The following is a 27,405-nucleotide window of genomic DNA, read 5'->3' as shown; positions in this document are numbered from 1 at the left end:
TCGTTACTACCACCCCGATGCTTCTTTTGCGGTCTCCCTGTCCTCACAATGGGGTGTTTCTTAATGTATGGGAACTGCCATAGTGATAAATAATAGAACTTGGAATCTTGGAAACAATGAAGTCCATATGAACGCGTGTCCGAGAACACATTGTCTTGGACTTTTTAATTTATCGTCCGCAGTAAAAGGGGCATTCATCGTAGGTAAAGTAGGATTTCTAAAATTGAACGTAGCCTAATTTTGGTAGTATTTTATTTTTGTTTCCTTATTTTATGATATTATCCATGGCGCCATTCTTGAGAAAAGTAAAAGAAGAAAGGAGCAATACATCATTAACAAAGCAATGATTGCTAATAGATATAATTCGGACGAGGAGAAAAATTCTACATCTTGTGAAGCTTTTTAATTACCTATGTGGTTTCATTTAATCAACAAGAATTTATCAATTAAAAAATGGAAAGTAATAATATTAATAATAATAATTTACAGTAAGTTCCAAATTTCAAAGTTTTATCGTTATTAATTTCTACACTGCTAGTTTCTTGAAAAGAAGTCAATTATAAAGAAGTGTGAGCAGTTGGAAACAGGATGCAATATACGATTTAACGTGAGAAAATATCATTTTGCACGGTGATTTGAATATTAACATACAATCATAATTGGTCGTACGCACGTTAGCTGCGCACAAGGAAGTAATTACTTCTAAATCAATCGTTACTTCTGCGGAACCAATCCACTAATACATAACTGTTATAATCGTACAGGTAAAAGTCGTTACAACTGCTTGATCACGCGTTGGCTTCACCTTGGAAACGTTGTAGATATGAATACGCACAAGTACACAGTTTTGTAAAAATACTTAGCAGCCAGACCGGTAATATTCTCGACCTCGGACAATACAGAATCAGTAAAACTTTCATAAGCTGTAGCCAATAAAGTAAAGTTCAAATTTGACAATTGCGTATCGATTGTTAAAGGTATAGGATCAAAGACACGTACATCTTAAGAACTATGAGACGTAAAGTAAGAGATTTATCTAATTTAGAATAATAATTTGATTTGCAGCAGCAGGTGTATGTTGTCCCTACTGTCGATTTTAAGGCGAAAAGTTAAGAAGAATATAGCGGAGCACCTCGTAGTAAGTTGGATGCATGGTGCATACAGCACACGGCTTCACTGTACTTTCATAATGTCGAAGGAGTACAAGAGACTCGAGGCCCGTGGCACTCGACGAACGGCTAGTGAAGGGAACGGATCGTCACACTCGGTCGTCACATTCGACCAAACGGTCAGCGAAAATGTCGTGGAAAAGTCGCGTTTAACGATCTCTGATAAAGCGTGAGCTATATTTGCGGTGAATGAACCAGAAAGTCGTGGTGATCGTCGAGTTTTATTTCCTGAACATAGTTGTTTCCTTACCCCGTATGGACAACCGAAGAAACGCCACCGATGTCGATAATATGAAGAATCGAAAAGGAAATTACGACCCAATATGGAACGCAACGAATAATTCCGGGTAGTGCGAGCAACAATTAACTGGAGTTGACTTAAATCATGGGAGGACCTTGGATCATTTGATTGGATCGCATACGGTGACTAAAAGTTTGCTCGTCGAACGAGTCTTTGAACCATATTTTGGCGCGAATTCGCCAACGACTTCGGTTCGGCTTTTGAAGGAAAGGATATTTTTCGTTTTCGAAACAAAATTGTTGTCGTCGCGGTACCACGCATCGAACAAAGAAACTTGTGAAAGTTTCCGTGGTGCGCGATAAAGTGTTCTATGGTAGCGTATACACGCATAGTTGTGGATGATCTGCGACCAAATTTAGTGCAATTTTCGATGTGAGCCCAGCATCTGTCCACAGCAGTAAACGATACACCGAGGATGGGACGAGAGGTTCATCTATTTCTTTTAGGAATCCTCGTTGTAGGCGCAAAAGGCACGTATCTTTAGGATATTTTTTTTTCACTGAATTAACAATACAAGCATACAACAGCTGAGCCAATCTATACTTACAATCGCACACTTATAATCTTTACTTGTAACCTAAGTCTCACTTGTCATTTGCGCATTGATCATTTGCTCTCTTTGAAGCTTTCATTTCTCGAAAGTTCATTGAACCGACCGATGGACCGGCACCGTGAACGAAAGAGGAGAGAAGCGTTGACGAATCCCCTTCGAAATTTCAAACTCGCCGACTCTATGATATTTTCTATCTGTTCTTGAGTTTTGTCCCTGGCACCAAGGAAAGGAATACAAACGGTACAAAACAGGTACCGCCCACTCGGTTCTCGTCCACGCGGATTTTCTGGTGTCTCGAGGTCACCCGGTGTATCCGCCTCGAATGAAACGTACAGGTTCCTACGTCGCTTCGTATTCTGTTTTCTCGAAATCCTGCGAGTTCCTTCTAGTTTCCTCTTTTTCTTTCATTTTTTCCCAAAGAAGAATATTCGTTCTCTGAAAGTATTTATTTTTAGATGACGATTATGAGAAAAACAAAAGTGGCCGGCATCCACCTTGAAACATACCTTTGGACAATAGCAGCTGCGATTCGTAAAATCAACGGACCATTTAAAAACATTCGTTGGGCAAGACAGCCGGAAACAGGACATGAATTTGCATTTGCTTTCCTGCCTGGCAAGCTCTGTTCCAATGATATTCGCATTTGAATTTCGCGCTCTGATCTTTTTCATTCCATCTCGGTCAAATTTAATTTGTCATGCAACGTAAGAACACTCGCCCGTGGAGGCAGTCAGTCGAAGCGAGTTTTGTCTTTTGTAAGACTTGGTCTCCTAGGTGACCTACATGAAACACGTAGCTAGATAATTACATCTCTAATATGCATGTGTTCACAATCCCATAATGTTACCTCGTGCGTTAATTTAAAAAAAAGAAAAGCTGCTTGCCACACACGTGTCATTAGCTTTGCACCAATAACAAGCACTTTTTCGATTTTTGCCATTCCGTTCTTCTATCCGCGAAATTCGAATTTGCACTCGAACAAATTTCAAAGATTACAGAATGATACGTTCTAAAAGCACGTAAGAAAGTATTAAGGGAAGGATTTTATTCTTGGTCAATGACGATTGCTTCAATCTCAACGTTTTCTTTTCTCGATTTACTATCATTTTGACGCGTTCGAAACAATATTATTGTTTCTAGCAACTGAAACTATAGACAAGCTGCAGAGAAGCTTTGTTAACAGTAGAACTACCACATCAGTCAAAATGACAACTTTATCATAAAATTCCTGCTTCGTGTTAAGCAATAATATATTGACTTTTGCAGCAACAACTAAAGGAATAATATAACAAATATATTTTTATTTATTGAAAATCAGAATAACTTTGTATACAACATATACCAATACCAGTCGAAATCGACTGGTATCTTGATCCGTTCGAAGCAATATTGTTTCTAGTAACTGAAAATATAGACAAGCTACAGAGCTTTGTTAACAGTAGAACTACCACACCAGTCAAAATGACAACTTTATCATAAAATTCCTGCTTCGTGTTAAGCAATGATGTATTGACTTTTGCAGCAACAACTAAAGGAATAATATAACATAACAAATATATTTTTATTTATTGAAAATCAGAATAACTTTGTATACAACATATACCAATACCAGTCGAAATCGACTGGTATCTTGATCCGTTCGAAGCAATATTGTTTCTAGCAACTGAAACTATAGACAAGCTGCAGAGAAGCAGAACTACCACACCAGTCAAAATGACAACTTTATCATAAAATTCCTGCTTCGTGTTAAGCAATGATTTATTGACTTTTGCAGCAACAACTAAAGGAATAATATAATATAACAAATTTATTTTTATTTATTGAAAATCAGAATAACTTTGTATACAACATATACCAGTACCAGTCGAAATCGACTGGTACTTAAGATAAATTAATAATACAAAAATGTACTACATGACGTGGAATTCCTTTGTGAGAAAGTAATAAATCAATAAATATAAAAATATTCTGTTACTACGTGTCTTTTTAAAGAGCAGTCATTTTGACCTGGTAGAGCTTCGTCAAGACGTCGGTGGTTCTAGTGTTAATTAAATTACTGCAAGTAAATACGGGCTTTTCGAAAACGTAGTTGGCACGTCTCTGACCGATCCAGTTGCAGGGGCTCGTGGAGATCGTTAGCGATCGAGAGAAGGAACACAGGGTAACAGTTGATCCGCGGTGAAGCGGGGCCGGTGCACCAGTGTGGCGCGTTGAAGCTCGTGCCAAGGTGGGGAAGTAAAAGCGTTCCCGAGATTCTAGGCGAACGCTTTTCTTTCCTTCTCGCGGGGAGGAAAGACGAGAAAAGAATAAAAGGAAAAGGAAGAAGGAAACGTGGATTTGCACGGTTCTAGCAAGCTGAGACCGGCGTAACATTTAGCTTTCGACGAGGTCTGGCTGGACTGAAGCATGCGAAACTCGCGGGTAGCTCCCGCTGCCGATAAACGCACCTCTTTGGGTGGGGCACCGCGCGCCGACACAGGTGAAATTTCAAGCGACAACGAACCGTTTTTTTCCTCTGTCTCGTCATCGATATGCACGACGCGTAAATATATATATATATATATATTTTTATTGTAACTCTCTATACACTAATTACGCAATCGAAATGCCAATCGTCAAACGCGTGTAGAAATTTTGAATTGTTTCGCACAGGCGTGCGAAGAACGTTGAAACGGTAATAGGAAAGTACCAAGAGTGTCGTAGCGAGGTTTCTCGTTTCCTGACGCGTTGCGAGATGTCGCAAGTCACCGGAGTCGATCGCGACGAACATGTACCGCCACAATAGATTGGGAAACTCGCGAAAACGAAACAAAACAAAAAAAGAAAAAAAGACACTTTCTATCGTTACGAACCGATGGAACGAGCAGCCGACGCTTTCTTATGACCAACACCGGTCGGCTTCAAATTAAGGAGCTCGAGGTGGTACGAATTTGGTGGCCGGCTCGCCATCTGTTCTCTCCAGTAGATGGTTTCTTTGTAGAACCAAATAACCACGTCGACCGGTTCTCGGGATGCCCTACTGACGCCCTCCAGGCGGTTGTAAAATTCGCTCTCGGCGGGTCCCGTTTACGTAAACGCAATAACACGTAACATCCTTTGCCTTTCTTCTCGATCGCGTCACGATCGAGTCGCCAGATAAATAACGCGTTATCGGTTTCGTTGTATTTCGAATTTAGATGTCTACTTAGATGCCTAGCATCCAGAGGATTCTCGATCGTCCATTGTCAGGAATGTAAATCGAGAGACTTGAAGATTTGAATCACGTTCGTCTCTAAATAACCGATCGATCTCTTTCGTTTTTTTCTTTTTCTTTTTTGCGAGATTCTTGGCAAACAGGCTACTTTCCAATTCCTTGACAATCGTTTTTATATACGGTTGAAACTTGTATTCGTGTATTTCGACGTGATCGTTACTTGAAATCGTTCATTTCTTTCTCGAGAACTAGTAAAAAAAAATAACGAGCGCGAGCACTTTACGTATGAATTAAAATCGACGTCAATGACATTATGAAGCAAAACGGGAGAAAAGTAGTAGTTTCATTCTTCGAAATCGCAGTCGAGAAAAAAAAGAAAAAAAAGAACGGAGGGAAAAAGTGATTTACGAAAAGGAAATCCGTCGAGCTGTATTTTCAGTGAAATGATTCGAGTCATTTTAGGGGAGATAAATAAAAATGGCGATGAGGCAAGAACTGTACCGTGACACGCTTCGCCGTCGTAGTATAGTCCCGATTCGAAGTAGCTCCCCGATGTCGTACCGTTATTTCGGCTTCAAAGTTTTGTAACCGCGTGACCCAGACCCACGAAGCGATCAGCGAATGCCAAACACCAGACTAAAAAGCTAGCGACGTCGCTGTGTTTACACGTACACGCACGCAGGCAATTAACCGGGGAATTCTTCGGCACCTCGAGATCTGAATTGAGCACCACTTTTTCGTGGAACCCCTCCACTCAACGGAGGGCTCTACGTCCCGGAAAGATTTAAGTAAATATACATTCGAACGGAAAAAGAAAAAAAGAAAAAAAAAATAGTTGAATCAAATGGACACTTGAAACGCAGGAGAAATTAATTAAAGAGAAACGATGCGATCATTCACGTTGGAAATTCGATGACCTTTATCGTGGCGAGTATTCCTCCGTGACTAATTAAGAAGTTTAGGTTCAAGTGTCGGGGTGAAATGAGGTTTAATTAGATAGAAAGTGAGCAATGAAAGAAGCGGTTCAACAGACGTACATAAATCGAAATAATCGCGCGTGCGCGAGCGCGTTTGTTGCTCGCTTTAATTAACTCGTTCGCACGGAGCGGTAAACTCGGTGTCTCGTGAGAAACGCTCCGGAGAGTTCGAATCGAACGGAGAAGACAACGCTGGCTTTCACCCGGCGGATCGAGCACACGCGAGGATTCAAATTTAAATTGACGTATTCCCGCGCACACACAAGTACACAACACACGCACATGAACGTTCGCGATTGTAAAGAATTAGGAAAAGGCAAAAAAGCGAGATGATTGCAAATTAGAATCGTCAAGATACTCCTTCCATTCGAAGATCTAAGGCCATCACTCGCGATCGGCCTTGAAATATCGCCGGAAACTTATTCCGCGAGTCGCACGACTGCGCTCCTCTAATCACTTTTTATGATTGTATCGCTCGTACACGCGAGAACGGTGTGCGTGAGGTTTACATTATCCTTGTCTATTTCCATCTTGATATTTCTTGCATTTTCGCTGGCGTCGGTGTTGCAACGATCAGGCGACTTATTTAACCGTCGCGAATACGCATCTGTTTATATATTGCAGCACTTACGTGTTTATATCGCGATTCTTCTATGTTCTGGAATCTTGTTTCTATCTTCGATTAGTTTTCGTCTTCGTACTTCAACGCACTTGCACGTAAAACGCAAAAATATATGTACTGTATGCTCAATCATTAATTTGCACAGTGCTTATTTTCATATGGGAAGAGAAGAAACGTGGAAAGTATAAAGTAGACATTTCCTTTGGATACGGGCGAGTTTAGTCGTTTCTACCTTCACGAGAGTATTTTATGGCGGGTTATAAGGTACATATATACACATACGCTCACATAGATATATATATATGTACGTGTCGATTTCCATCAACTTTCAACCGTTAGATTTTTCATTGCAAGGAAACGTTTCTCAAGCTACATACCGATACGTGTACCTCCCATTTCGAGCTGTCCATAACCTTACCGCGTTGTACGTTCGTCCTACTATTTTTTTTGCACCTTTTATAGACAGGTAGAAAATCTTTCGTGTAATTCCCCGGCTCATAGAATTCGGATAATGAGGCACGCGTGGGATTTTAATCAAGATTTCTCTTTGCCTCGTGTCATAGCCATTGTTTCAGTGTATTTTGAAAGTAACGCATGGGGATGCGACACTTGCGTCCTTGACACGTCCTTATTCCACATTCCATGTTGATAACAAGTACGTGTTACGTAGCAAACGTTACATCGTCGAATTAATACTGGACTCAAGGTAGCCAACCTATCAACCTGTCAAAGTAGTCAAAATGACCAATTTGTAATTTCCTATGGAAATTTTATACATTTACGATACAGTGTATTTTTAGATACTCGAGTGATTTTTGATAAAATATATTAATATTAAAAGCTTGTGTCCTTTGTTGTATTATTAATTTTGTTTTGTACCTTGCATTTCAATTTTCTTTGCTATAATATACTTTAAATTATTATAATATTATAAATTATAATAATAAAATATACTGTAGATTATAACATATATTAATGTAATCAGTATAGTATACAATTAAGTATAGTTTGTTGGTAGTTGTAGTGGACAGTAAATTAGAGTTGTACGTAGAGTTCACTATAGAAACTATGAGAGCTCTTCGTCGATGAAGATCTTCGACAGAGTGTTTTCTTTTAAATATAAAGGTTGAAAGTGACGAGGACTGCAATTTCATTCGAAATGTAATTACCGGAGATCTATTTTCTTTAGAAGTTACGCCGTCTACCGTAAATAATACCATAGAAATTAAAACTCCGATCCTACTCGCTTAAAACTGTCAACTTTCAATGAAACATTGAATATAAACATTAAAACACCACTACACCGAATTTATCTTCGTCGGGATTGTCGAGCGCCATCTTCAAGACATTACAATTGAACTGTGTAATTTTCTTGAACGCAGGATTGAAGTGCGGGCATCCGGCTGTACCGATGAACGCCAAAGTGTCATTGTCCGATGAATCTTTAGCAACAGGCACTTTGGCAACGTACACTTGCGATGCCGGATACGAATTGTTCGGGTAAGTAACGCTTCAAAAGAATGTAGTACTCGTACACGTTGAACGCTGAGCATCATAACTCTAGAGCAGCGGCTCTCAATCTATAGTGGGGGGTGAAAATAATATTGATAATGGCAAAAAACGGCAAAAAAAGAAGTTGGAATAAAAACACAAAAACAAAGAGTTTTATAGAGTTTTGATTTACAAAGTGCGACTTATGTAAAAGTTTTTGAGTGGAGGGGATACTCATAAATGAAAAGCCTAATTAAAGGATACGGGAGAGAAAAAAAGGGAACCGCTGCTCTAGAGTAATTTGTTAGAGAAAAGTAAACATAGTGTCAAACTAAATCATAGCTAAACGAAACTAGGAGAAAGTTAATTAAAATTGTCGTCGGATGACACCAGAGTCTGTCATTTTATTCGATATACATAAATAAACGTGGTCGAGCGAAACCACTGTGTTTCTATAGTGTCTCTCCGCATGCATAAGTACCATTTCCGTCAATAGCACCATTCATTACGAACTTTCTCCGTTTTCTTATAATTCGTATGGTTGACGATATTTGCTCGCGTGCTCGCGCTCCCGTTTCTCGTCGTGCATTGTTTGCAACGAAATAGAAAATTTCGATCGTTTCATTCGACTATTGTTTGCTCAGCAGCGGCAGTTTGACATGCAACGCTCGCGGAAAATGGCAAGGGGATCTACCGTTCTGTGGTAAGCATTCGTTTGATATCTGCTTTCATTTGGAATCTTTCTCATCCAAAGTTTTTCGTCCCACACGCCACACGTTTCTCTTGACAGTAAGATCATACCGAAAGCTTTCTCTTCAGATATAAGCACGTACGTACAAATCTATATCCAACGAAGAATCGGTCGCACCGATCGATCGAAGAAATTGAACTATGTCCCTTTAAAATGCAGCGCGCAGGTATTGGTCTACCGAGCAGGTACGGTAGAAAGTGATTTTTCGTATGCCGCGAGGTAACCTCGTTAAAATGCACCGACCCTTGGTCCGGACTTATGTATTATGGTCTCGCTTTTTTCCGTTCCGTTGCGAACGTTTCACTTTTACCCGCAAGATTCGCCGCCGACGAAAAGAAAGTTCGACAAAGGACGACAAAAACGTGCACCGGCGGAACGTTACGCAACCGGAGTATTTACAATTCGACGACAGTCGATAGACGACGAAAGACTGCAACTGCCGATTAACTAGCGTCGTCTGCAGATTGTTTTGACCAATGAGAATGCGGAAAAGCGAACGAAGCCGGAAGATTCCGAAACACCGAGTAACCACCTACCTGCAACTTGGTGAAACTACTTGCGACGCTAGATAATCGTCTCTCTTTTTATTACTAAATGCATCCTGCCGGTAACGGACGTTTTGTTACACGGTCGTGATTGGCAACACCTTTCTTCGGGTTTGTTCGGTTCCAAGCAGTTTAACTCCGCGCCGATTTGCCTCGAAACGCTCTTCCCGGATCTATTAATTCTTTCCCTCCCCTCTTTTTGGTTTTCTTTCCTTCTTCGGGCGTCTTTCTTTTTATCTTTGGTTAGTTTCCTCGAGCTTGGTGAAAAAACTCGCGTTATTACAGGGACAAACGTCGCTTTTCGCAAACCGACGAACCAATCGACCACCGTGCGAGGCGGAGATGCCGGCCACGGAAACGACGGAGATTCGAGCACGGAGCACGATGGGAAGAGGTGCACGGAGACTCAGAGCGAGCCTAGCCCTTGGTGGAAGGTCGACCTTCTCAAGTCGTATTCGGTAAAAGTGGTCCGAGTGACGACCAGAGGTTGCTGCGGTAAATTTTTCTCCTCACTTCTCGCGTATTTTTACTTTCATCGTAGACTAATGTAGAGTAGTATAGAAAGTAGAATGAAATGGGCATCGTTTTGCGTTCTAATGAAATTTAAAAATTCTCTAATAAATCGAAGCTGATACTTTCGTTTTTCGAGCAGATTGCGTATGTAGGTAACTTTCTTTCGAAGAAAAGAGAAACGATCCTTTGTTCAACGATTTTAGTCGGCCGTTTCGACATTGAGTGATCGAAAGTGGCAATGATTCTCGTTGTCGACAGGTCATCAACCCCTTCAGGACATTGAAATACGCGTGGGTAACAGTAGCGTGGAATTGCAGCGCAACCCTTTGTGCGCTTGGTTCCCTGGCACCATTGGTGAGCAATTTTGGCAGTTTATCAACCCTTTGCATCTTACAACAACTCTGACTTTTTTTGGCTTCTCATCCATATCTAGTAAATTATTTATTATTTAAAATAGAAATTTTTACTGTGCGTAATATCTCTTTTATCTTCTTATTACTGGAATCACTAAATTGGAATCTTTTTGCTTTTTTACGTTGGTAGAATAATGTCACTATCGTCAGAATCAATGCTTGATCACAAGTCTCAGAACAAGCACTGTCTAAATTATTTTTATATCAAAAACAAATTCGTTGTCGCTACTACCTTGAAATAATTATGTTTTATAAAATATAATATAATGAAATAAAATATATTGAAAATAAATTGATAAAAATATTTTTTAATTCAGATTTATTCAATCCGAGGAGCGTGATTGAATAAAATTTATTAACAATATTTTTATATTCCCTCCCATCACAACATGAAATATTGTCTATACCTGAGAGGAGTACTTGAAGTGCAAAGGGTTAAGATACACTCTCCTGAGTCGTGATTTTACAGTCAATCGATTAATTTTTCATAGAGGAAGGAATCACGAAGACATTCGTGTGCGCCAGAGCTCTGATCGGACAGTATGTGTTTCTGCAGCTTGTCGGAGTCGAAGGAAGCCTGAGTTTGTGCGAGGTGGAAGTGTTCGCCGTGGACGGTAAGTCAGATGATCGAAAGAGCAAACTTCTGTCGGCAGCCTATCCAATGAAATTCCTGTAGGAGAGTTCTTCCTGTTTTCATTCTTTTCGCAGAGTTTTCAACGGACAGGTGCGCGTACAGCGGAACGCCGGCTGACGCCGACTTGGCCGCCTTCAACTCCACCTGTTACGAATTCGTCGTGAAGAAGGGCGATTCTTTCCAAGAGGCCAGGAATTACTGTCGCGCGAGAGGCGGCGATCTCGTGCACGGCTTTCAGGTCTCTGCAGCAACGGTTCTTTCGTTTAATTTTTGAACATGTTCCAAAGCATGCGTGGCCTCTATTGTAACATTCGTGATGTCTTCGTATGTCTACACAGGGTGCAGCTTCGGTGTACATATTGAACAATCTGGAGAGGCGTAAAGACAAACTGAAGACGCAACTGGTTTGGATAGGCACTCAAAAGGAACCACTGATAACAGCGAGGACATGGCGATGGGTCGACGGTGAATATCTTGTTCCTCAGTCGCTTCCACTCGTGTTCCAGTCTCATTTGCTCGTTGACTACAGTCAAAACGGTTTTTTTTCCCTTCTCACGATTTATCGGTAACGTTCATGGGAACCGGGTCGGCAAGACACAGGGTTGGGCAAGATTCGCTGGTTAGATTCGTCGAGCCGAACCAATCAATTTACCTCGTGATTACGCGATAATTATAGTTCCGCCGATCGGTTGAATTCGTTAATCGGAAATTCGTCCCCCGACGAGCGGGTTATCCTGATCTACGAAATCAACGATCGTCTCGACACGGCCGACCGTCGTAACGGCGTAATAACAGGCGCTAATAAATAGAACGTGAAAGTTACGACTGTGAGGAAATCAACGGAAGTTACACCCGTGAGCGTCTGTTCGAACGTTATAATCTCTGTTAATTGTTTGTTGCGTCTGGATCGAAGCAGACGGAACGTTTTGCTTTGAATGCTAATAGCTCCTGCTGGTGGAGGTGAACGACCTTGTTGAATTGACGCTTTTCAAGAAACGAGTTCCCTTTTCATGTTGTTTTTGTGTTGTTTACCACCAGGCGAGATTGTGCAAAAACCATCCTGGGGAAAGGATCAGCCAAATAATTACAACGGCGAGCAAAATTGCGTGGTGTTGGACGGTGGCCGTAGCTGGCTGTGGAACGACGTTGGCTGCAACCTTGACTATCTGCATTGGATATGTCAAAGCAGTGAGTAGCGATCGATACGCGTGTGTATAATCAGCTGTGTGATAAATCTGCTCGAACTGTTGAACTGTTTAGGACCACCTACTTGCGGCAGTCCGGAAAAATCCGAGAACACAACGATTACGGGGACCAAACGAACCATAGGATCTACGATAGATTACGTTTGTCCCGATGGATACATGTTGATAGGGTCGAAGAGCAGAACGTGCGAGTCCAGCGGATTTTGGAGCGGCGAGCCGGCCACGTGCAAGTGTAAGTTTTAATCGCATGCGCGTCGGCTACGCGAGCTGTCTGTATAATTGCTCGGACAATGACGATGCATGTGTGTAGTTGGTAATCGGTAACCGTCTCGCGCATACTGAAAGCCGTCTTTTAAACGCTTGCAGTTGTCGACTGCGGCCCTCTGCCTGATCTGGAGAACGGTGTGATTACCCTGGTCGATAAGAGAACGACTTACGGAGCGTTTGCTGATTACGCGTGCAAGGAAAACTACACGTTGCTCGGTGACGTTAGGCGAAGATGCGGGGACGGCGGTATTTGGAGTGGACATCATTCCCAGTGTTTATGTGCGAGATTTCTACATAATTCTACGTAGCGATGTTTCTGTATAATTTCTATAAAATATTACAGAAAGTAGAAAATCTATGTAATTTCTATAAAATATTATAATATAGTTTTTATAAAATATTGTTTGTTATTTTACAGTCGACTGGTGTCCAGAGCCACCTCAAATTAACGGTGGAGTTGTGGCGACTACCGGAAGGAGAGCAGGCTCGACAGCCAGTTACTCCTGTCAAAATGGCTTCATTCTGTTCGGAGACAACGTAAGCAACTTTCCTCCCATTCGTTATGCTCGGTTCGTAAAACTGTTTCGAATCTAAATTCTATTTATGTAAGTAGTGCATCTTTCGCCGCGGTACTGTTCGTACAAGTCGATGAATGATTTGCGCAATCTTATGTTATATATATTGAGCGATTACGTTGCGAGGAGAACGGAATATTAAACATTGATAATCAATTTCGAAAGGTTCTTACGTGCGACGTCGGCGGAGAATGGTCGGGCAAAGCGCCTCAGTGCAGATTCGTCGATTGCGGAGCACCGGCTCAAATTGAATTCGGTTCGGTGACCCTAATTAATGGCACCACCACGGTTAAAAGTTTGGCCGTGTACACTTGCCTGGAGGACTACTGGCTGGTCGGCGAAGCGAGGCAAGAATGTACCAAGGAAGGAAAATGGAGCAACGATACGCCGTCGTGCGAATGTAAACAGATTAAATTCTTTCTCAGAGAAATGATGAACGGTGTACGAACTGTGTGTAACGGCTGATTATTTCGATTGATGCAGTAATCACCTGCGAGGAGCCAGAGGTACCGGCTGGAAGCTACGTCGTCGGATACGACTTGAACGTTCACAGTGCCATTGAGTACCACTGCGAAGCAGGATACCTACTTCAAGGCGAAAGTAGACACACTTGCGGCAGGGACGGTGAATGGTCGGGAGAAGTGCCCACCTGCGAGTGTGAGTTTCCTTGTTATTAAAGTCATTAGAAATTTATCTGTTTCTTTCGGATTAATTTATCGCGACACGACGGTAACCTTCTCGTCTTTCTATCCCGCAGACGTGGACTGCGGGAAAGTTCTGCCCGTGTTGAACGGAGCGGCAGAATACGTGAATGGAACGACGCATCTCGGAAGCGAAATCACTTACAGTTGTACGAGAAACTATAGGCTAAATGGAGTATCGAGAAGATACTGCTTGGACAATGGTCAATGGAGCGACGCGACTCCAAAGTGCGAAGGTGCGTTTTCTTTTAAATCAAATATTTACGATCTAGTTTTTTTTCACATTTGAACTTTCCTTTCCTCAGAAATTCGATGTCCGGAACCTATTTACGCAGAGCACGGAATCCTCTCCGTGACTGGCAACGATCGAATGTACGGTAGAACTCTTATCCGGACAGGAACGCCGGAGAATTCTAATACCGGGGCGACTTCCTACAAGATAGGTGCACTTGCGAAATATCGTTGTGAAAGGGGATACAAGGTTGTCGGCGAACCTCTATCCACTTGCGAGGACAACGGAAAATGGAGCGGCGAGGTTCCACGATGCGTCTGTAAGAAACAAAGAAAATTCTAGTACTTAAACGATTGCAGGGTATTTGATCTGAGTGAGTTCATCTTTCAGATGTCGATTGCGGAAAACCGGAACACATTCAACATGGAAAATACACTCTAACGTCGAACGCAACTTATTACGGAGCAGCTGCTCTTTACGAGTGTGACAATAATTTTGAATTGGACGGATTTGCCAGAAGACTGTGTCTCGAGAATGGTACATGGAGCAGCGATACTCCAGTCTGCAAAGGTAATTGTCAAGATTAGAATTTAATTTTAAATTAGAAAGGTCGTCTCATAGAAAGTTGTTAGCATTGTACGAGATAATTGTTCTATAGTAAGAAATATGTTGCATGTGATTGCGTTATGAGAGTGATAGTAATTTTTATCAAGAAACTTTGCATTCATCTTTTAAAACGCTGTGTAACTTTATACTTTCTTTGTATTATATCCATTTGTTTATACACAGAAATTAGATGCAAGAATCCTGAGAAAGATGGAGTGTTATCTACGCAAGTTTCAACTCACAGCGTGGGTGGAGTGGCTCACTATAGTTGCCCGCGTGGATTCTACATGGAAGGGAACGAAACTAGAGTATGTTTGCAAAATGGATCCTGGAGTGGTAGCACGCCAGCTTGTTTCTGTAATTATGCAACTTTGATAAATAACTTTAATTTATGGCCAGTTTAAAGTACGAAATCGCGAAATTTCCATTTATATTTAATAGCGGTCGATTGCAAACATCCAGAAGCTATAGAAAATGGTAGAGTGATAGTGGTAAATGGAACCACTACTTACGGAGGAACCGCAGAATATCATTGTCTACCGCAATACGAAAGAGTGGGACCGTTTTTGAGGAAATGTTTAGACACTGGTTTATGGAGCGGAGAGGAACCTAAATGCGAGTGTAAGACAACCGTGAATAGTACATGCTAAAAATACATTCAACAGATTTTCATCAATTAATGTGTTACTCAACAGTTGCGCCGAATGAAGTAGCAGAAGCGCAGGGCGTAGGTACCAGCGTTGGCATTGGAGCTGGAGTTATAATATTTATACTGATCATTCTTGGACTCGTGTATCTAAGATTGTAAGAGTGTAAAATTTACGAAAACATTCGTGAAAGTTAATTATTAAATAAAAGTTTCAAAAACTTTTTAGGAGAAAAGCTACGCCCGTGAAGAACACCGAAAACGTTCAAGCAGCTGAAAGAAAAGAAGACCAAAACGCTGCTGTTATGTCTTATGCCACTCTTAACGATGGCACACCTAACACTATGTACGAAAACGTTCCAGAGGATGGTCTTTACGATAGTCCTTACAGCCTAAGTGACAGCACTTACGGGTAAGTGAAAAGAAGCGATCCTTTTAAGAATTTTGTCTCGTCGTGAAGAACGAAATTGGTAAATTGTCTTATCGAATTGAAGGTATGGCACTAATATGAGAAGACATTATGGTAGATCGGGACATTACGAGGCGGAACCAGTTTCAAACAGAAACGGCATTACAATTAACGGAGTGTCTGTACGATAGTTGAAGATACAATCGCTAGAATTTGTGTTCTTTAAAGTCAGATTTATTATTTATGTACAGGAGTATATAAGTTTAAGCGAAGCTTTGTTATCCTTATTTATGTTATTGTATTCGGCGCATCGCCGATGTATGTAAATAAGTAAAGAGGAAATGCGTGATAATGAAGTGTCTACGAGAAAGTTGCGTCAATCTTCTTCATACCAATGACGGCGTATAACGAACATTAATTACATACTATCACTTTGACAATTCAATCCGTGTACTATTATGTATATAGCGTGTTTTTCTAATTGAGAATTATCTGTAAGTTTCAAGTGACGAATTTATAACATTAAATTCGTATGCTCATTGGTTATGAAAATAAAGAAACCAATGCTCTTGTTTTATTTTATATTTTATTATATTTTTACAAGAACCATCGAAAATATAGTTAACACTTTCGCTTTTGTTAACACCTTCTATACAGATTAATGTGTTTGTACTGTGCAACTTTATTTATCACATATATTGTAAATACAATTACGAAATGAATGTCAATTATATCGGATTCTTTCATCGCCTTATAAGGCAATGATTTCTCCATCAACAGTTTACTCCAAGTAGGGTATCTGTAATGACGTGCATATCCTTTCGAAGATAAATCGATATATTTCGTAATATAATATAATATAAAATCCAATTTTTACTCTACAATACTAATTTATTATTACATTATTTAAGTAAGTTAATTTTTTAAATGTTAGTAAAATTTCAAAATCAATGAAGTTTCAAAATGAGATCATCATCAAGCTAACAGGTATTTTTTGAAATTTAAAATAATAATGTTGAAAGTGTATACGAAAGAAAAATCGATCGCTCTATTTTATTTTTTCTTGTTACAATGTGGCCTAAATTTTGGATATGCCTAGAAAAGGCTAGTGCAATGGATAAATGATCCTTCACCAGATGGCGCTACGTGCTCGGGTGTGGTGAATAACCATAGAGTGACGCGTAACGTGAGTCACAGTTGTGCACGAGTGTCTGTGCCGTACGTTATTTGGCATTTTCTTCTCAGTTCGAAGCTGCTATTAATCAGGTTGGTAGAAATTCATTCATTTACTTTAACGTTCCGATAGAAAAATCTCGTAATGGTTATGGGGACAATTTGAGAGGTACTAAATATTTGACAGCGATTCCAGTTTACCTATGAGAACGGCCATTGTTATTGTATCGTCGCTTCGTATGATGTGCAAATGATGCACATTCCTTGTCAATCTGTGGAATTTTGTAAAACGACTTTTCCTTTGTTGTTGAAAAGCAACATATTTTTTTATATAATCGTATGAGAGTTGAGATTGATGAAATATTATAAGTGTTTCAACTATATTCGATAAATGTTTATCAAAATTTAATCTGTTCGTATAAAAATTCCGAAACTAAATGTTGAGATTGATGTTTCATTAAAAAAAAAAAAACTTGTAAAAGTAACGCCTGAAAACGTAAGATGTAATATTATTTTTACAAGTAACAAATAAGTAACTATTTTGAAAAATATATATTTTTTATTAAAGTATTGTTTAAAATACATATTGGACTGTATGTCGGATAAGTATTTTTATATAGATTTTTATATAGATGTAAAGTATAATGTCCTCTTTATTGAGTCCTCACGGAGACGATCTTATTTTTATCTTGATTTTCGTTACGTCGTGATATCCTAAATTAATTGTCTAAAAATAAATAGTAGACTGTCTTTTAAGTACGTCCAATGGCTATTATTTTTTTTCTGGACACTGTTCTAGTTCAACGCGAAAAAATAGCAATCAAATTTACATAACCTCTATTTTATTTACGTGTGAAACGTCCCTATGAATTAAAAGTTTTATATAAAAAAAAAAAAAAAGAAAAAAATACAACAAATAATAATAAATACATACTTACAAAAGATACGATTTAAGCGTTGTAATTAATTGATTCATTCGTAATTTCAGGAATACAAACATGTCTTCGCGCAAAACAGCCGGACGCCGTGCGACAACTAAAAAGCGTGCACAACGCGCAACATCAAACGTTTTCGCGATGTTTGATCAAGCTCAGATCGCTGAGTTTAAAGAAGCTTTCAACATGATCGACCAAAATCACGACGGTTTCATTGATAAGGAAGATCTTCACGACATGCTTGCCTCACTGGGTAAGATAGTGAAACTTTACTTATCGCATTATGGGGATTTTTTAAATTTTACGCGCGCCTACAGAGTAATTGATTTTTGTTTTAGGTAAAAACCCGACTGACGAATATTTGGAGGCAATGATGAACGAGGCTCCAGGACCCATCAATTTCACGATGTTTTTAACTTTATTTGGCGAAAGGCTTCAAGGCACCGATCCGGAGGATGTGATTAAAAACGCCTTCGGCTGCTTCGACGAAGAAAATACTGGACACATAAACGAGGAACGTCTGCGCGAATTACTTACGACAATGGGAGACAGGTAATTTACACCAATTTTACATATTAATATTCTTTATTACTTTATGGAAATGTACAAGCAACTCATCATTACCTTCTTGCACATCTAGATTTACGGATGACGATGTGGACGAAATGTATCGGGAAGCACCCATCAAAGGATCGATGTTCGACTACATAGAGTTCACGCGAATTTTAAAGCACGGTGCTAAAGACAAGGACGAACAATGAATTTATGACCGCCCGTTTCTTCTGTTTGCGTAATTGAGGCGTGCTACACGCCTCAATATGGTTGCAACTGTAAAGTTTGAAATATCACTTGTATTTTGTATATCCTCTATTAATGAGAATAACCGAAAATGTAGGATTTATATTATTTTTCTGAACAACTGCCTTACCTCTAGGTCCTAAATGTACAAGCCAACAGAGCCATGTAGGCATTCGCAATATTTATTTGAAACTAAAAAATGTTTACGTACAAACTACGGATAGAGGAAAGTTTAATTCACATTGTAATTACAAATTACAATCGACAAAAAGAAAAATCTCAATATGATGTAATATATATATATTGTATATTATATTAACATATAGTTGTTAAAGAGTTGGCATTTATATTTTAATATAATAATGAATTATACACCAAATACATTCTACTTGATTGTCACATCCAGCGTGAATGAAAATCAACGTTCGATATTTAAGATATTGTAACCGTGATCCACTGCTGTCTGTTGCCACTAGTAAATGAGATAGGAAAAAATAAACATTGACAAACTATCTGGCCCTTGTTCGAATTGACGCGATACGAAGTGCTTTGAAAGTTCAATAAACCTTGTATCTCTGCAACGAATAAATAACAGATCAAAATGTTGATGAAATAAAACAAAAAACCCGCATCGATGTACTCGGTAGGAAAGCGTAAGAAGAAAAGGTAGAATCGACGAAGGGAATTTCGGTAGCTGACAGGCGCGATTATTCTGCGTCTGCGCGCTAGTGTTTATGTACAGTATATACAGAATGAAGTCTCGCGAAGCCGCAGTATCATTTCCAGTGGTGCGAGTGTGGGGTTCGTTTCGTCTCTTGTTCGTTCCTGTCGTTCGCGGTGGTTCTCCCTGTCGCGTCTCTGGCTCGGTGGTTGTTCCATTCGAGTATAAATACCCATTGATTGAACCTGCATGGATACCCGTGACTAACGAAGTGTTCAACGAAGCTGTTCATCGGCTTTCGCCGATCTCCCCGCAAAGAGGACCGAATTTTTGATCGTTCCGATCGGCGGAATGTCGCTCGATCATTCGCTGGTCGTATAACACGATGTGTTTACTGTTTCGGTGAACGTTCGGTGAGCCCCCTCGGTTGGCGTATCCTGTAGCTGGCTGTATCCCGAGCGTGAGTGAACGTCTTAAAATCGAAGCGCGACTCGGGGAAGAGAGATGAGACGGGAGACAGAAGCAGAAGCTGAGGCTGCCAGTCGCGAATTGGGTTACGTCCCGTTCGCCTGGCAACGATATATGACGCAACGGCCACCCTTCGTTGGTATCCGCGATCCTCGTGATCTTTACGTGCCGCTTTAACTGCAACACAGGACTTTGGTGTCGCCGGAGAGTGTGGCGAAGCACGCGAAAACGAAAACGCCAACTACGCTCCATGCGACCAGTTATCCCCGCCCCGTTTGCTCGATTGCGCAGCTAGTTTTGGAGGTTAGCCGATCACGATTAAGAAACTTGAACGAAAGCGACACCCGCAGAGCCAGCCGGATCAGCTGTTTCCCCAGGACGACCTTTCGACTACCCTCTCGGTGAGTCTGTTCTCTCAGCTCGAATCGGGGTTCTATCGCATCCGTCACCATCCCGTTCTGACCCTCGAGCAATTATTTTTTCGTTCGTTTCGCTTCTCGTCGGTCTCGCGAGTTACCCCGATATATTTTTAATGGCGATGAACATAGAACGACGTACATACGTACACATACGTAGTTCCTTTTCTTTCTCTCTATTGTACGTTGCAATTTTCCTGTTTCGGCGTATATTTGAAGCAGAACTTAATAATTTCTAAATTAATAATGGACTGATGATCAACGACGTCGTAGCAAATATGCGTATCCAGCAACACGATCGCCGATGGGGAGATTGTCAAAAGGAAAAAGAAGTTGCTGTCGTTCGCGCGTCTCGTTGTAAGTGGCCTCTTTATTTTTGAAACGATAATTACTAAAGGACGACCATGCTCAATGGCATTCGTTCATGGCTGGGAACCTTGGTCTCTCTCGGCGCTAAAGTACCGTGGCTCGAGAACGCGATTCAGAAACGCAAACGGCGCGGCGAGGTTTTCTTGAACCACGTATAACAAGATAATAATAAGTATACAACCGCTGCATGTACTCGTGGTGTGTAATACGACCCAATGCTCAAACTGGTCGTGTCACTTTTGATGTTGCATAACGGGCTCGTACGACTGCGTTAGAATATTAATATACAAAAGCGTAACGAGTCTTGAAATTAAAACGGATTCGATTCGATACGCCGTTTCGGCGACGAACTTTCACAGGCTGATTTTCAACAGTGAAGTTCTCAAATTTACAAACGATCGTCGTGATTCTTCAGTCGTTCGGTGAAAAAAAAAAACGATTCTTCTAAACGACGATTTAATATAAAAAGTGGAAAGATTATCGACGTTGCTTCACGAGGCAAATTCGAGGCGAAATTTTTTTAACACGCGCAATAAAAATACCCCGTGTGTGCGCAGAGCTGCGAAATGCAGCCATGGAAATTATGATTTTTGTATGTACCCGGCTATCTATCGGCAAATTAGGTTTCTGTCGAAGCGGTATATTGTCAGGCTAATTGCACACGAGCCAGGGACGTTTCTAATATGTAGCTACGCTTTCAAACAGGTTGTTCCAGATACCGATAGCGTAATACGTTAAATCTGTTAGGCGATTTCGTGTTCTGCGTCGCGAATCCTCGTTTTTTTTCGTGTCACGTTGCTCTCCTACAGTGGACACCTAACGCCAACATCTGTTCGATACTGCTAATAGCTTTACAACAAAATTGATCACCTTGTTGCGTAACGTTCTTTGAGGTTTGCCCGACCAGAAGATAACCCAATTCGTTGTGCCTAATACTCTGTAGAATAATACACTGTTTGAGAATGTACGTACGTGATTATACGTTCGACATTGCGAATTAAAAAGCGGAAACGTCGAGACGCCTAGCCAGCGACGTTGATCGCAGAAATGCAAACGTTCAGAATCCTCTTTTGGTGTTTGTCAGATCATGCCGATACACGAAACCTTACACGATGCAACGTCACGTTCCCAGCGATATCGGTGCAATTCTTTCGACAGCCGCGATTATTATGAAATGACCAAGGTATTTCGATTGTAATAAATGTGACGTTCGAATACGTATTATCTGTAGAGTCTGGATGGAGGGTTGATTCTTTCGATACTTAAATGCCACACGATGGCGCGAGGTGACGAGGGAAATGAAAGAAAATATTCCACAAATATTACGATCCAGAGCAGTGGTTCTCAACCTTTCTTTTTGGCACCTCTAAAATCCTATACCGCCTGACGCATAATTCTTATCATTCAAAAAAGTGAATCTTTGAGGAAGCCTAAAAAGACCCATTAATTTCAAGGTTCTAAAAAACATGACACCCGTGAAAAGAAAATTAGAAAGTCAAATTTTCATTTAAAGAAATCGCAAAAAATTCGATGTTAATTAATCAAGTCAAACGACAGATCCAAAGCCTAGAGGATAAAGGAAGCAGGACGAAGAAAAGAAAGACAAAATGATCAAGGTATTTCGATATTCACAAATATTGCCTACAGAGTACTGGAGTAGAAAAAGCAGTGGACTGATTCATTTTGATACTCAGAAGTGCCACAGCCTCGAGGTGGCGGGAAAAAAGAAAGGGAAGAGTGGCGCGCGTTGATCGCCTGGGTGTGGATAGAATTATTATCGAATAGGAACAATTGTATGCGTCAACTGCGCCCAGGTTACACGTGAACAAACAACCGACAATCACTCGTTCAACATTCTCGTTTGATCGCAAGTCCAAACGTGCTGGGAGATGAACGGCAAATAGAATGCCAGCCGATGTGTTCTGTATCGGTAGTCATCGATCCACGAGACGTGTCATGACGTTATCCGTGAAAGTACGAGTCTCTCAAGTGGCTCGTATTTACCGGTGACGATTTTTCGATTCGTGCGGAACAATCGTCGAGAATCGGCCAGATGTCGCGCGTTACCTACCCCCTCCTCGTTAAACGATCGTTTATCGCGTTTATCGCGAGAGCTGCTGGCTCGTTCGCGTCCGATCTAGATCACCGGCTAGAAGTTTACACGATGATTTGAACGGCACTTTTACACGGTTGTTTCCGGTGAAACTGTACGAAACGCGATTAGACGATCGTACGGCTCTCTGTTTTATTCCCCTTTGCATACACGTACACGTACATACATATGCTTGCACCTGTTCGTTCGTTCGTTGCTGAACTTCATTACGGCTTTAATTCCGGTGCTTTGTCGGTCGTCGCGATAACACGAATCGCGCCGCCGTTTTCACGCGAATGTGAATCGACATTTTTTTTTTTTCAAGGGCAGCCGACATTCCTCACGCTGATTCTTTATGAAAAGAATTAACCTAGATTATAAATTTATAAATATATAATAATAATAATAGATATATCTATTATATTATATTATATCAATATTATAATATTATAATAGATATATAATAATAAATTATTATAGATTATTACAAGTATATAACAATGTAGATACAGGTTACATAAACGCAAGTATATGAATGAATCGGGGAAATAATTTCTTTCGAGGCACAACCTGACTGTCCGAGTCGACTTACATACGTTAGTAACTCGGACTAGGTTAGGTTTACGAACGCGTTCTCCAAAATACGTTGGACCAACGATCGGTCCAACAGTGATTTCAATCTCTCGCGAGCCAAAATATATCCGGGTCAGCCGCTCTTAGAGAGCGAGTAGGTTAAAGCTTCTTGCTGTGTCACGAGGCCGTCTAGACAACATTAGGCGAACGCCGAAAGAGCCTGACCTGCCTACCCGTGTGTGGCGTGTACGCCAGTATATAACAGATGTACACATATCCTGGCATTGGTGATTTCCTCCCCCGATGAAACGAGCGGTGGCAATAAAATGCGGAGAGCTGGCGAGCAAGAGGGTGCTCTCCGTTACGATAGCGAAAGAAAGCGGCGGCGGTACGGCGGCGAGGGAATTATGGGAGAAGCCTAGCCTCCAGTAGAATGAACGACGCCGATTACAGCGGGGTTAGGTTTCGCTACGCGCAGGCGTCGTATCGATTTCTTCCTTTGCCTTTACCTTTGCCTTTGCTTTTGCCTTTGCCTTTACCTCTGGCCTCTGTTATATATGTGCGTATACGCGCAAAACGGTCAACCTTATCGCTTACCGATCGTTTCTTCTCCCCATCGAGAGAGAGAGAGAGCCGTTCAAGTTTTGTTCATTGCATTCTTTTTTTTTTTTTTTTATTTAAGAATTTGGAAACCTCGTCTGAGGTTTATTACAGCTACATCTGTAGAGTCAGTTAAACCAACAGAGAAAACGACAATGTAAGTTTTATACAGGGTGGTCACTGAAAGACTGAATGATATGAAACAAAAATAACTTTTGCAAACGCACGTTTTTTTTTTTAATTTTTTATTATTTTATTCGGAACCAAAATATAGTACCAAAGAGAAATATTGTAGAGGCAGTGTGCAAATGTCATTCTCTATTAGTCTAATTAGTCTATGTGTAGTATAAAGTTAGGTTAAGGCATGCAATACTAGACGTAAGAGAAAATAATAAGGGAAAACTTGACAACCAACGGGATTAAAACGGAAAACAAAATGTAAAGAATAATGTAAGGCACTGAAGTCTATTTCTAGGCTGAAAGGCTGAAATAAAGATTCATTCATTCATTCATATTATTTTATTTGGAGATGTAATTAATGGATTTTTTCAGTATTTTTTTTCTATAATCAACAGATGAACAAGTTGTGACTTTTTCAAACTCTGTAGTTTTTCAGTGGCCTCTGTATATTAAGGTTAGTCTCTAAGGAAAGTGTAGACATAATTTGTATTTGCTGAGATTCTTGATAAGTTTAAAATCCTTTTGGGGATCGTAGAGACTGCTTTTGCCACAGTGTATGGATCGAGTTTATGGCCACATTTACATCCAGAGTCGCAAGCAATATCGATACGGAACAAGGAAGCTTATTGCATCCGGTGTTGTTGTTGTTGTTGTTGTTGTTGTTCGAACAGTTAGCGGTCACGGACGAAATTAGAGCGTTAACGTCATGCATGTGTAAAGAATAGTACATAGAAGTCACACGGAAGGAGAAATACATATATAAAACAGACGCAAGAAATCCTTGGAACTTCGTGGTTCCTGGAAGAAACAAAATTGCAGTCTGTGGATAATGAACGACGCTCGGCAGTAAAGACCGATTGTAAACGATCAGTTCGACGCAACGAGTTGCATTTTATAATTGTATTATTCACGCGTGACACATTGCACGACTTGTAGGGAATTTTATTCTTGGAAACTGCGCATAGACGACTCGTCACAAACCTTACAGCTCCCAGCTGTCGAAAGATAGTCCGATCATCATCGCGAGGGATGCAACGAGCGTGATTCGACCGAGCTACGCGACCGTTTTAGTGCCAGGGGCTATTTAAAAAACCGCGATAGCACTTCCTTGACGTAACAAGCGACAAAACGCCAAGCAACGCAATAAAAGTGGGTGAAGTAAAAATTGTCTATCCATGCACGTGGTTTAAGCTTAATTGAAAAGAAAGGGGGATTAGGAGAGGCTTCAGGACGTGCATTGTAAATTAAACTTGACAATGACCAAACGTTATTATAGCACTATTCGACGTGAAATCTGAACAGCGCGATCGCGCTGCATGGCACTGAAACGGTTAAGAAATAATCCTAACCTCAAAGGTTACTTTTTTTTTTGCGTTTCTAGTACTTAAAAGAACAGAAAGCAACATATACTTTGGACTTTTTATGAAATCGCGTTCCGTTGAGTCTTATTAGCCGCCAGATTAATTCTGAATGTATTAAGAACGAATGATTTAATCGGTTTAGTGTCAGGGATTATTTGAAAAACCGCTTCCTTAACTACGTAGAAGTGGATACATAAAAGTAAAAAACTGTTTATTTATGCACGTAATTCAGATTCAGACGCTAGAACTACCGACGACTAAAGCATAAAATTTCCATCAGAAACATTAAAGTAGAAAAATGGAAAAGCTTCGTAAAACAATATTCACAAATTACACAAGCTTTTATTTGCACGTTTTTTGAAAGATCGTTTGAATTTTTAAAAATACATTATTTTATGCCTGTAAAATTTCTGACAAAAATTATAAATTGGTCATTTCGACCACTTTGGTAGTGTCTAACTGAAGTAAGAAAGAAATTAGAAAAGGAAGCTTCGATATGACTAACGATGCATTGTAAATTGAGCAACGCTGACCAAACGCTCTGGCACTGTTCGACGCGAAATCTATTTCATTCCAAGAAACGATGAGAATAGCAACAGACGCTAACTTCTTGCGCTGGAATATGACGTACCACGCTTGTCGATAATATTTGGCCCAAAATTGCAATAATTTCTCAGTTTTAGGTATATTGAGATATAAACCCAGGCAAAACAAATAAAAAATTTATTATTCCTTAATAATTTCTGTCTAATAATATACCGACCGAATTCAAAAAGAAAACGAATTATTGTATACGGTTTGGTCACTCGTTATGGTCCGCAATTGGTTAACCTCTTGCACTGGAATATGACGTGCCACGCTTGTCGATAATATTTGGCCCAAAATTGCAATAATTTCTCAGTTTTAGGTATATTGAGATATAAACCCAGGCAAAACAAATAAAAAATTTATTATTCCTTAATAATTTCTGTCTAATAATATACCGACGAATTCAAAAAGTAGATGAATTATTGCATACAGTTTGGTCACTCGTTATCCGTTGGTCCGCGAATCAGTTGCTAGCGCAAAAGGTTAATTGGAGAAAAGTTGGGACTACTGTAGACGTGTTCGAATCGATGAAACAGCGAGCGGTCGACAATTTTCTTTTCTTCGATTGCGTTTCGTTCTATATCAACAGTTAATCGGTAACGCAGTCGAATCTCCGTGAAGGCATGTGCCTTCGTCGGTAATATACCTTCCGGTTGGTTAATCGCAGAGGGCAGATTGCTCGTAAATCGTGCATAGGCCGCACCTGCCCGCTTTTCGAAGGTGCAGTGTGACAATGAAATTCGATAGTCTCGGGGCAACTTGTACCTCTATTGGTTCGGCGGGGCGCGTTCACGGGTCAGCGGCGGTGCGACAATGCCGAAAGCCGGACAGGGATAGTGTCGACGAAGACGGGGGGGAAAGTGGAAGGAAGGGTCGCGGCCGAGGGAAAGTGTGTAGCGATCTTTGTGTTAAGTGCTTGAAATTCGATGCATCCTGCCCATCCTGTGTCTCTCGTCTCGCGTCTCGGAGACGACGCGGATGTGTCGTTGTCCTCGTTATTGTTGTTGTTGTTGTTGTGTTGTTAATTGACAATCCACGATGCAACAGAATCTTCTCGATAAATCGAAGTCGATTGGTTCGTTTTTTCTCTTGTTCTTTGGCGATGGCACTTCGTCGCGGATAAGATCCCAAAGGTTCGTCATAATTCTGTGGCGCGGCGCGGAACGAGCTCGCGGAATCACGAGGAACGTTAGGCCGCGGTCAAAATTAGATTGAAAAGCGAGTAGCGCGACGTGCACGCGGATGACGCGCGTTACATAAGCCCCACGTAGACGGAAGCGAGCCACGACGTGGTACGACGAGGAGTAATCGTGTACGAAACGATTCCGATGGCTCCGATAATAAAAGAGAACAAAGGAACAAGGGGGAATGGCACTTGAGGCGCACGG

At 40.7% G+C, this 27,405-nt stretch overlaps 3 protein-coding genes and 1 long non-coding RNA gene across 8 annotated transcripts in view; 3 read left to right on the top strand and 1 right to left on the bottom strand.

The window, feature by feature from the left end:
- Positions 1-1,072: 1,072 nt before the first annotated feature.
- Positions 1,073-16,380, top strand: LOC122532521 (sushi, von Willebrand factor type A, EGF and pentraxin domain-containing protein 1). Of its 3 annotated transcripts, none has more exons than XM_043661329.1 (22): positions 1,073-1,940; positions 8,198-8,315; positions 8,954-9,009; positions 9,888-10,097; positions 10,374-10,469; positions 11,020-11,142; positions 11,237-11,400; positions 11,501-11,627; positions 12,201-12,350; positions 12,423-12,599; positions 12,734-12,913; positions 13,053-13,171; positions 13,375-13,609; positions 13,693-13,866; positions 13,967-14,146; positions 14,216-14,461; positions 14,533-14,712; positions 14,932-15,105; positions 15,190-15,369; positions 15,444-15,552; positions 15,624-15,806; positions 15,889-16,380. In XM_043661329.1, the coding sequence occupies exons 1-22, from the start codon at positions 1,886-1,888 to the stop codon at positions 15,992-15,994; spliced, it is 3,342 nt and encodes a 1,113-aa protein (XP_043517264.1). In that variant the 5' UTR covers positions 1,073-1,885; the 3' UTR covers positions 15,995-16,380. The 3 variants fall into 3 exon arrangements, with proteins under 3 accessions (XP_043517264.1, XP_043517263.1, XP_043517265.1); XM_043661328.1 differs by having other exon boundaries at positions 1,075-1,940; positions 8,951-9,009; XM_043661330.1 differs by lacking the exons at positions 8,198-8,315; positions 8,954-9,009 and having other exon boundaries at positions 1,077-1,940.
- LOC122532530 lies at positions 7,266-8,202 on the bottom strand. The gene is made up of 2 exons (XR_006307525.1): positions 7,985-8,202; positions 7,266-7,515 (listed from the first exon to the last, which is right to left on the bottom strand). It is a non-coding gene; the product is annotated as an uncharacterized LOC122532530 (long non-coding RNA).
- A 565-nt stretch (positions 16,381-16,945) lies between the features above and the next one.
- LOC122532528 (myosin regulatory light chain sqh) lies at positions 16,946-19,221 on the top strand. 2 transcript variants are annotated; one of them, XR_006307524.1, is made up of 5 exons: positions 16,946-17,069; positions 17,965-18,164; positions 18,250-18,463; positions 18,552-18,741; positions 18,846-19,221. XR_006307524.1 is itself a non-coding variant. In XM_043661343.1 (4 exons), the coding sequence occupies exons 2-4, from the start codon at positions 17,975-17,977 to the stop codon at positions 18,670-18,672; spliced, it is 525 nt and encodes a 174-aa protein (XP_043517278.1). In that variant the 5' UTR covers positions 16,946-17,069; positions 17,965-17,974; the 3' UTR covers positions 18,673-18,805. The 2 variants fall into 2 exon arrangements, 1 of the variants encoding a protein (XP_043517278.1); XM_043661343.1 differs by lacking the exon at positions 18,846-19,221 and having other exon boundaries at positions 18,552-18,805.
- A 249-nt stretch (positions 19,222-19,470) lies between these two features.
- Positions 19,471-27,405, top strand: part of LOC122532529 (zinc finger protein rotund-like) — a 31,718-nt gene continuing 23,783 nt past the window's right edge. The window contains exon 1 of one of the 2 annotated variants that reach the window (XM_043661345.1): positions 19,471-20,239. The gene's annotated coding sequence lies outside the window, so the exon portion shown is untranslated. The remainder of the gene's footprint in view (positions 20,240-27,405) is intronic. The other variant, XM_043661344.1, reaches the window with a different exon arrangement.

Source organism: Frieseomelitta varia, unplaced genomic scaffold (genome assembly GCF_011392965.1).
Source record: "Frieseomelitta varia isolate USP_RPSP 00005682 unplaced genomic scaffold, Fvar_1.2 scaffold_457, whole genome shotgun sequence".
Taxonomy (NCBI): Eukaryota; Metazoa; Arthropoda; class Insecta; order Hymenoptera; family Apidae; genus Frieseomelitta; species Frieseomelitta varia.
This window is presented reverse-complemented; position numbering and strand designations above follow the sequence as displayed.